The 10,750-nt window shown below is 49.0% G+C and overlaps 1 protein-coding gene across 2 annotated transcripts in view; it reads right to left on the bottom strand.

Moving 5' to 3' along the window:
• The window catches only part of ITGA11 (integrin subunit alpha 11), a 167,720-nt gene extending 158,403 nt beyond the window's left edge, over nucleotides 1-9,317 (bottom strand). For both annotated transcript variants that reach the window (XM_019503937.1, XM_019503936.1), the window contains exon 1: nucleotides 9,127-9,317. In XM_019503937.1, coding sequence (XP_019359482.1) covers nucleotides 9,127-9,178 — 52 coding nt within the window. In that variant the 5' untranslated portion in view covers nucleotides 9,179-9,317. The remainder of the gene's footprint in view (nucleotides 1-9,126) is intronic.
• Nucleotides 9,318-10,750: the final 1,433 nt, after the last annotated feature.

The following is a 10,750-nucleotide window of genomic DNA, read 5'->3' as shown; positions in this document are numbered from 1 at the left end:
ATACCGCCATGAATTCCCAAAGTGGAGAACTACACCAGATAGGAGCTCAAAGATAAAACAATTCTCACTGAACCAGCTGTATCCGTCTCCCTGAGACTGACTGCTTCCCACCCCGCCGCACTTTCTCCAAACATGCCTGCCATTTCTGTAGCTTCGGGGCAGCAGTGATTGTTTCTGGCAGCAGGTACAAAGTCTGTGCTGCTTCTGAGAGGCTCCATTTGCATCTCTTACCATCAGGACTCGTGGTAGAGATGAGATCTTTTATTAAACCAACAAGGTTTTTGCAAATAAAAAAAAAAATTATCTCTTTGCAAGCTTTCGAGCACAAACACCCTTCATCAGGCATTGGAGAAAAGATTGTAAAAGTTCTCCTGGGTAGAAATGAAAGTTGTATTTCATAGGATTTCACAGAGGAGTCATGGAAAACTCCTCTGGGAGGTCAGTGCATAGCTGGCATGGAGCCTCTCACCTCCTGTGTGGTTGCAATTGCCCTTGAAACAAAGGCAAGAGCAGGATCTCAGGTTTCAGGTGGTCACCCTTGCTTCCTGCTTGGGAAAATATGAAGATTTTTTTTGTCACCATCAGTGCACTTGCCCCCAGTTAAATATGAAAAGTTTTTTTTTTTTCAATAAAAAGAGGAGCAGCAACTGATGGAGTTGAGAATCTTTTAACCAAACTTTTAGAAGCATTAAAGGTTCAGTCTTGGAGGTTTGGCTATGTACAAAATCGACCATCTCCTGTTTGAAGTGAGTTCTCCCATGTACTCAGTCTAGTCAACAAGAAATAGCTGCATCTCCCTCCGAGCATCAAATGATGAAGGGACAAGGCCTGAAGGATACTTTAGTGGTCAGAGCATCACATTTGAACACCAAGATTCGTTAGACCTTCAGGGTCAAATTCTAATGGAGGTCATCACCATGCCCCATCCTTCCCCAGACCACACAAAGCCAAGCGGCTTTCTCAGTGTCAAGCAGAGCAGATCTGGGGTCTGGTAGGGCTTTGGGGTTAACTCAGCTATGACCGTCTAGCATGCAGGGGTGATCCCTAGACAGCAATGGTGCTTTGAGACGAATAGGGCTACCCTAACACCCCAGGCCAATAAATGCCCCTTCTCTGCACTGCTGAGAAGACATGCAGGGCCCTTTTGCTTCAGGCCAAACCAGAGGCATCTGCATCTCAGCCTCAGTGTGCTCTGAGGGCATGGACATCCTAAGAACTCAACACCACACACATATGAACTCGTAGTGGGACAGTTTGGGATGACAAACATAAAATGATTTGGAGGAAACATTTAAAACCAAGAGAGGTGAAGCCAGTGAAATGCATGGACTGGAGGAAGAGTAGTTCAAAGAAATGCAGGCAGATGTTGAGTCCTGTGTTTGAAGGGAAAGAAAGATCGGAGACTATTTAGCCTAGCTTAAGTTAACTGAACAAATCTCGTGAAAGGTTGTCAGGGAGACTGTTAACAGTTTGAAGAACCACGTCTTATTTTCTTGTTAAAAGTGACATCACCGTCATAAATAAGCAACCAAATCCCACATATTTTTCTCGTGATCCTGCCAAGATAGGAAGCCTCAAATATCTCCTTTGGTACTGGAGTTTGTGTTGAGTCCAAGTTCTCAATTCTCATCAGCTTAAGCAAAGCAAAGCAAAGGGAAAATGCATTTGGGAAGCAAAGCTGAGAAGAAAAGCAACCTTTTCCTCCAAGAGAAAGAGGTTTTTCCCTCTCTCCTGCTCAGACCTCTTCCTGTCTCCTCCACGTCCAGTCCATCCTGACTGTAGCATTGCAGCTGCCCCATTACCTAAAGTGACAAAATGAAGATGAATTTTGCTTTGTTACAGCCTCTCCATGTGCTTCTGAGAGCAGGATTTCCAAGAAAGGAGAGGAGCAATGCAATGGGTTGCTCCAAAGAGCTTAGGTAGCTCATTAGTACAGTGTTTGAACACATCGAGTTTAAAGTCATAAGTCTAACACCCCTGCAATTCAGGTTGATGATCACTGGCTGTAGAGGTGATGGCAGGGTAGATTTACACCCTAGAGACTAACCAAAGTTGTAGCGATGATGAACAGAGACTAAGTGACTTGCACTGGTGCATGGCACAGCAGAGAGCTTGCCCTACATGCACACACTCCAGACAAACCATGCTTTACCAATGCCTGCAGACATGGGGGGAAGGCAGATGGCCTGTGCTCGTCAGCGGATCATACACCAGGGAGGTTAGACATGGGCAATGTTATGGACTACTTCTCATTCAGGGAACTGGCTAGGTCTCCCCCAGCCAGGTGATATTCAAGCTGTGCTTTCCTTAAGGATGGTTATGCCAGACTTATGACCAGGGTGTAGGCAGTTGCCCCACTAAGCTAGGAGCCAACAACACAGTGCAGAAACCAGGAACAGGGATAGAGCCAGGAATTCAGGAAGCAGAGGCCAGGGAACAAGAAATCACAAGCAAGCCTGGCCTAGGGCATGAGGACCAGAGCCACGGTCAAAGTCAGGCATCCATCCAGGCGCCAGGATGTCAAGCCACAGGCCAAGGGAAGATCATGGTCAGAGCATCAGTTGATCACGACAGGATGGTCTAAAGCAGTAACACTTAAAAATATTGCCAGGACAACACCGTAGAGTAAGTGAGAGGGTTTTATAGCCTTTCCATCAAGGTCTTGTTGTTCCCATTGGTTCTTTTAGATCACATCGTCTTCCACTGGTAGCCTTATAAGTTGGGTTGGTAGCCCAGGTTGGGCTGGGGTCAGTATTTAACCAGCTGTTGGGTGGTGCTGCTGCCACTTAGGACCATGCCTGTGGGCCTGGAAGATTTGGGTTCAAATCCTAGGACATCTGACTGGTCAGTTAGTAAGTCCATGAATCTCAGTGTCTCTGTCTGGTAGTATCTGGTCTTTGATCCATGGACCAAGGCAACCCTACCATGCTACCCCTTACTGAAATGGAAACTTCTAGCAATGAGTTATGATGGTTGCTGTAGCGGTGATGCATGTGATTACAAACTGTAGCTAACCAGGCATAGGTCTTTGTGCTGTGATTCAGCTTCAAAGTTTGCATAATTTACGCAGAACTGAACTGGAGAGGAGAGAGGGTTGGGGGAAAAAAACCAACTCTAAGGCTGTGGACAGACATAATACGTAACCTGCCCCAAGAATGTCACTTTTATCCCTGGACAGACCTGGCTACATGTATGCTGCAAAGGGGTCCAAGTTGAGCCATCACCTTTTAGGATTGCATTGCTGCCAAAACACAGCCAGGGAGTGGTAGACTACCCGGACTATCACACCTTCCAGTACCCAGAGGAGGAGGAAGACCGGGATTTGCTAGTGCAGCATGGGAAACCTGTAGGACTGACCAGACACCCTAACAAATTTTCCCCTTCTCCATTAAAAAAACACAACACCGCCACCCTTTGTCTTTGGGAAACCACTAATGCCTCACATCAGTTTTGGAGGCCTGAACTCAAGCTTCTCGGTAAAAGCAACATCCCAGAATAGCCAAAGGCCTAAGGGCTAGAGCAGGGGTCAGCAATGTTTTTGGGCACAGCACCAAAAACATCCGCAACCTCAACGTGCAAGATGTTGGCGTGTCCGGGGGAGGCACGAGAGGCCCGATCCTCATTGTGGCAGTGCAGCCCCGACCCCTTCCCTTCCGCCCGCTCCGTGGTCCACGTGCCAAACAAAATGCTTTGAGTGCCGCTCTCTGGCACCCATGCCGGGGGTTGCCTACGCCTGGGTTAAAGTCTCTGCCAAGGATGCAAGAGTCCCAGGTTGTCAGCTCTGCTCAGTTCAACCCAGAAACTATGACCTGGGTTTCCTACCTCTTGGGCAAGCTCCTTAATCATCTGCCTGTTGCACTCACACATGCTCGCTCTTGCACAGTTAGTTATGGTTCAGCCTGAGTGGAGAGCATGCTCTGCCACTGCTGGGAGCATGGCTTGAATTTGGAAAGGAAGGGAGCTACTGTTTGGTAACTGAACACGCATCTGACAGGCCGCATGGCTTGTTACATGCAGCAGCAGTGTCCATGCACATGCACGCACTAAAGCTTGCAGAGCCCATACAGCAATAACCCAAGTGCAATCCTATATCTGGTCACTTTGCAGTAATCCTGGCCATTGTATTTGGGAAGGCATGCCATTCTGTGCTCCTGTATGGGCGCCTGGCTTTGCTGATACCTTAGTCTCAGCAACAGACTGCTTAGTTTTCTGAGGACTGGCGTATTTGGTCTAACTAAAGCCTTCGAGCTGGAGGTAGCGTCCCTGGGGGAAAGTCAATGCCTGTGACATGTAGGAGCTCAGACTGGCAAATCTAATTCTTCCTTCTTTTTAGCTTCACAGAAATTAAAGCCATGCAATGAAATGCTTAAAGTCTTCAAGAGCTAAACAGGCCTCCAAATCACATCACATAATAGACACAAAAAAAGGTGGGGGTAGAAGTCATTTGCCCTATAAATGGGGGGGAAGCCAGGGTGTTCATCAGTGGATCATACACCAGGGAGATCATTCAGGGAATCAGCTAGGTCTCCCACCAGCAAGCTGATAGTCAAGCTGTTTGACTTAAGGAAGGTGATATCAGGCTTATGACCAGTGTGTAAGATATTGGCACACTAAGCTGGGAGCTGACTTAACACAGCCTGGAGCAGAGGGGTCCCGCAATTTCTGGGATTAGGGATGAAAAATGTTTGATTTTTGCATGTGCTGATATGGGTGTAGATAAAAAAAAAAAAAGGTGATAAGAAAGAGAAAATGTAAGATGGTGTGGTCCAAACTCATGTTGTGTAACCTTCCTGCTCACTCACTGTCTCCCTAGAAAACAATCACAGGAGTTAATTGTAGAAGCACGTCTCCATTATAGGTGTTTGGCCCTGGACAAAAGAAAGGAAACAGAAGAAAGCCTGTTTTCTTTCTAATACTGCAGGGCTGAGAAGATATCATTCTGAGGGTTCAAACACAACTTAGTCGTGACAAAAATAGAGAATTCCAGCTTTGCACGGTGCTGCCACGGTACTGGCGGAGACATTAAATATGTGCTTAGGATCCCAATTGTGCAACTTTGTAGTTACTATGGATTCCTTTTGTCAGACCTGGTCCCATGCTGCATCCCCAAAACCCAAACTATACCATCTACAGGGCTGTGGCAAGCAGGTTTCTGCAGTTTTCCAAACCAGCTTAAGCCAAATTTTGCTCTAGACTAACTCCCATGAGCTTACTGGCAGGCAGAATTTCAGTGTGTGTGTGGGTGTGTGAGACCAGGATGGGGACCACTGGAGAGGCATGACACAGTGCTGATTATGACCTTACGGGCAGTATTGACCAGGAGAGGAAAGACATTCAGCCTGATGTCGGGTAGCAGTGGTTGAACTTCCCGGGGGAAAACTGGAGGAGGAACCTGAATGGTCTCTGCCCTAACCACGCTTCCACGGTCGGCATTGTATCAGCTCATGCAGCTCTTACTTAAAAGCATGAAGCAGTCCCTGGCTGCTCTCTAGCATGTTTCTGTGATGACCCCAACACAATTCCCAGATGAACAAGGAGCCTTGACCATAGTGGTCAGGGAAATCATGACAGAGCCACACTAAAGGCAACATCTCAACTGGGTCACAGACCACACAGTTCTGTTATCTGTGTGTTCAGGTCCTTATTGACTTGGTTAGAAAAGACCAGATAGCCACACAGATGAACTGATACTGGGCTGGGGGAGGAGGAGATAGAGGGTCAGTGGGAAAAAGGGAGATAAACTGAGCTGTTCCTGGTGAAATTAAGCCATGGGGCACTTGTACATGTTACGATTGGACCATGTACACATGACGAAGAGTGATGAAAAAAATCACCATTTGTCTGGCATAATGGTGTCACCATGTACACATGCATTTTTTTCATGGCAGATTTTGTTTGTTCATGGAAACTTAGACCACCTCCGATGTATTTTAGTTTGATCCTCACAGCCCATTCAAACCCTAGCTACAGACACTAGTCGGCCTATAACTCTGGGAGTCCTCAATTCAGATGCAGAATGAATTTGGTGGGTCTATCCCACCCACTCATAGAAATGTGTCTGCATTATGAGAGCCAGGGGTTCAAAGAAGGCATATTTGCAAAAGAAGCCCATGGCCAGGACAGGCATTTTACAGAGATAAAATAGTAGGGGGAGGCATAAAAAGCCTGGCCCTTCAAAGTCCATGATGGGCTCTTTCTTTACACGAGTTCCTTGATAGCCACAAAGCCAAGGGAAGTTAGTGACAGTTCGAAGCGCTACCCTGATTAAATCTCTTTTCCGTGTTAATATCCCGACTTCTCCCCCAACTCCACGTCCCAGTGAGCTCCTGCATCAGGGCACTCCTCACAGATCCAGCCAGGCAGTCGCAAACATGCTGGATGGAGCAGTGACAACCCTTTTACAACTTTCTCAACTCTTAAACCAAGTCAGCCAACCACCACCGCCTTCATTTCCTTGCTCACAACAGCAAAAGCAGGGTTCCCAAATGATTCTTCCTGTTTCAGAAGTGCCAGAGATTCACATGCAACTTGCCCTAGTTATTACAAGTCGCATCTTTCCTGCCAGTTCGTGCTGTCAATGCACCATGCTATGATCTATTGACTCAGAGCCCCAAAGCCAGCAGCGATTGGCAGGCAGAGTGATTTACAAAGCCATTTCCACCAAGCCCATTTGTACAGCCTTATCCACAATGCCGGTGAGCAACAGGCGCTGAATCCTGGTCCTGGAAATGGGATCTGACCTATTTCTTTATTCAGAATATCTGAGGAGGGGGTGCCGCTGTCTTCATGCTGCTCAGACTAGCTTTGCATGGACCTAGAGCTGAAGTAGTGGTCCTTGCTGGACTGTCATTAAATACCAAACCCTTTGTCCCTGTACAGAGTTCCCTGGAAGGGGCATTTTCTAGGAGAGCGGCAGTCAGCTGAAGAAGGGATGTTGCCGGCCTCCTCTGCTCACATCTGTCATTGTTGGCTCAATACTTTTTTTTATTAATATTGGGTAATCACCACAGCAACTCCTTTCTAATAGGACAACACATGCCCCCGCTGAAGTCCTCTCTTGGTTTAAAGGAGCACTTGGCAGGAGGCAGACAAGGAGTGTCACGTTTTCAAGCAGGTGACTTGAAAACCTGTGAAACAGAGACGTGCTGGGCCCAGTTTGTCCACGGGGCAGCGCTGCTGGAGGCAGTGGAGGTATGTCAGGGATGGATGCAATAGCCACTGCCTTTCCTAGCATCTTTGTGATTGCCGTTTAAATATCCTGCATTCACACAGGCCAATTATTAACTGAAGCTGTTTAAGACTTAAGTTAGTTGGTGCAAAGATACATGCCCAAGGATGCCTTATGCAACAGCCTGCCTTGAGGTCCCAGCTTTCTTTCTGTTCTGCCACATGACAGCAATGCACACACCCGGGCATAAATCACGTTCACAAGTGGATACTTGTGTCATGGGACAGCTTCCTGTGTGGGGAAAAGGATGATTTCCAAAGAAGTGAACTTCCATTTGGTTCCGCCCTGTAGCTGTGCTCCCGGCCTGCCTACACGAAAACACAGCTGTGATTTAAAGCAGAGTCGTGTTTGCGGCGAGGATACAAAGAGCGATGTGGTGCTATTTAGAAATAGCAAGAGGCCACTGCTAGCTCCCTGTTGCTCACAGTGACTGCATCCCTGAGCCACAAGATGCACAGGGTGCCAGATCTGCGATACTGCAAGGAGTATTTATCTAACCCCCCTGGGCCATTTTAGTTATTCTTCTTTGTCTGCTGTTTGCAAAAGTTTCAAGCTCTACACCATGTCCGTGGGGAAGGTGTTTGCCCTCCCCACCAAGTGGCATTGTGGCCCCAGGAGCACACGTAGGACTGAAGAGTTAGGGTATGCAGGCAGAGAGACCCAAATGCACCACGCTCCACAAAACAGACCCAGGTCTAGCACCGGGTGTCTTCACGTGCGCATAAAGTACACTGCCTAGTGCCCAAGGATCAGAGCAACTTGATCCACCTCTCCCCAAAGGCATGGAGAAAACCGTCTGAAATGCATCTCTTACACCAGCGTGCTGTCTACCCCGCAGCAGCCAAATCTCACACCGCAAGTTTGATCGCAAAATGTAATGTTTTCTAAGGCGCACACACATGGTCCCCATTAGGCAGAGGCAGGCAACTTCGCTGCGGCTTCCCTTAAATTATCAAGTAGCCGTGCAATTAGAAAAGAAAAAAAAAAAATTCACTTTCCATCAGGACGCTCGGAAATGTTTACAGTGGCACAAATGATCCCTGGCTCCTAACGTCGTGCTGATGGGTGTAAATGGGCCGGTGACAGCGGCCCCCTTCGATTAACTGGGAGAAAGGTCTCCTTTTGTTCTGTGGCTCGGAAGAGCGTCCCAGTCCCTTCTGCCCCCGGGAGAGGGTTGTGCATGGAAAGATGTCAAATATAATTGAAGCAAAAAACGCCTGCTGCCGAGGACTCGCTCCCTGTAACAACCGACTTTAAACTTATAGGCATGTGGCCAACAGTAAGTAGGACTTCTCCCCCCTCTTCCCGTAACCCAACACGGCGTATGCAGCCACGCAGGGATCCAGATGTGAGGGAAGCCTGCAGACTCGCATCTTAAAATGAAAGGAGCATCTAAAATCTCTGCACCAAGGTGTGACTTCAATCCCCAGTCCTTGTCCTCGTGCCCACCTCCCCCTTTGTGCTGGGGAAGAGGACGAAGGAACAGGCAGCTCCCAGTCTTTCTAGCCTTTCCCCCCCCGCTTAGTCCTTAAAAATGCAGATGAATCCTCCAGGCAACTGCAATCCAGATGAGAAATTGCAAGCGGTTTAGAGCAGAGGATTTTTCCCCCCTTCCTTCAGTTTTAGTCATTCCTCAGCAACTGATCAAAAGAGCTTGATCCCTTGCTACTCCCCCGCTTCCCCCTTTGGAGGAATCTTCCTTCCACGTTGCTGCAGCACTTCTATGAAATGACTGATCCCCGTCTTAAATCTTGCCTCTATTGTCAGTATTTTTAGGGGGGGGGTTCCCCCCTTTTTGGGTCCTCAGATAACCAAAAGCCAGGGTTTTCTCCCCGCTGGGAAAGCTGTGCTCTGTGCCCCCCGAGCTCGGGAGAGGCTAGAAAGAAGAAGGCGCTTACCTGGCAGAAGGCAGAGCGCCCAGGCTACGATGAGCCCTCGGTAGAAGTCCATGTGAGTGCTAAAGGCGTCTGGTACCCTACCCCTACCATCCGCCTGAGGCACTGAGCCAGAGTGGTAGCCTTACTCTGCAAAAAGCTTTCACTTATCCCTCGCCTTCCCCGGCTCCCTGACAGAAGCGGTTCATTGGGAGGGAGTGGGAGGGACGAGCTAAACTTGTAGGAGGTACAGCACGAGAGTGCACAACACCCTTTAGAGATTGCCGCAGCGCTATGGGCTCCCCGCTTGGCCCCCCGGCCATCCCCCGGCCCCCAAGATTTCCCTCGCAGAGGCTCCTCGCCATTGGCAGACGCAGGACATCGGAGGAGAGTGCACATAGGAGCTCTCCATGGAGAGGAGGGTTTTCTCCCATCCAGAAGAGCCATTTCTCACGGTGCAGGGTAGCACCATATCTAGACTCCTGGTAGCCCTGGACGCACTTTTAGTATCGGGCCCCCCTTTGCTAGGGATAATGATAATAATAATAATCAGACAACGGGGAAAAAATTACCATTTTTGGGCACCCTTTCTCTGGCCTGGTTTGTCCATGCCTGTGTCTGGCCCTGGTGAAGGAAATGACCGTAGACCTGCAGCCTTGCTCAGGCCTGGCTCGGGACCTTGCCAGCCACTGGAGAGCAGCAGCAGCACAGCTTTTGTGGGGAATAAACTGCCCAGCTGGGTGCTGGGGCCTGGCCGTGAACCACCTAACCTGGCAGCACCCAAATGACGTAGGCAAGTGAAATGTTTACCCAAGACGGTGGCGGTAGGTTGTTAGCCGTGTCAGTCTGAGGTCAGGCACGAGGCAGGATAGATGTGCACCTTGTAGACTAACTAAACCAGAGGGGTTGGGAGCCACACTGAGTTACCTCCTAGTCACTTGGCACTTCTGCGATATGCACTCCCATCCTAGCCCAGATAGCTAGAAACCGCCACCGGGAAGCTATCACAAGAAAAGGGAAATCTTCTCCACTGTCCAAGGGGAATTCATAGAAAAAATAGGGCTCCAGGGTCCACAGAAGTCGTCTAGCTGTCCATGGCAGGGTTATCCCTCTCTCTCTCTCCCTCTCTTCCCAGAAATGAAGCCCCCAAGGCTTGAGTGAGCACAGGGAGCAGCTTGCATTCGTTGCCGTGAGCCCAGCATTAACTGTGCATCTCTGATTGAGCTACGTGGCTGCAGCGTTTGCAAGGTGCTGCTCACCGCAGCAGCCAAGACAATGTACAAAGCCTCGAGCCCCAGGATGTTCCCCACATCCATCACCTTCCTCACCTTTCCTCTCCTATTGCTACTGGGGTGGGGGGCTTTTCCTGCCTTCCTCAGAAGCACCTGGCTGCAGCCAAGGCTGGAGACCTTAGACTGGGATAGGCCAATGCTCCTGTTGGCACTCAAAACACATAGGCTTCTGGTTGAGGGTCTTGCTTAGGGTCAGACTGATCACTGCATTTGGGATCAAGAAGCAATTTTACTCCCTGGTCAGATTAGTACAGACTGCGGGGGTTTTGCTTTCCTCTGCAGAGGGGTGGCACGGCTCACTTCCTTGGATCTCTTAAGGACCACTGCAGCGGTGGGCAGCGGTCAGCTCTCAACCT

Source organism: Gavialis gangeticus, unplaced genomic scaffold (assembly GCF_001723915.1).
Source record: "Gavialis gangeticus isolate Ggan-Ray unplaced genomic scaffold, GavGan_comp1, whole genome shotgun sequence".
Classification (NCBI taxonomy): domain Eukaryota; kingdom Metazoa; phylum Chordata; order Crocodylia; family Gavialidae; genus Gavialis; species Gavialis gangeticus.
The sequence above is the reverse complement of the archived record's forward strand: the minus strand, read 5'-3'. Positions and strand labels throughout refer to the sequence as shown.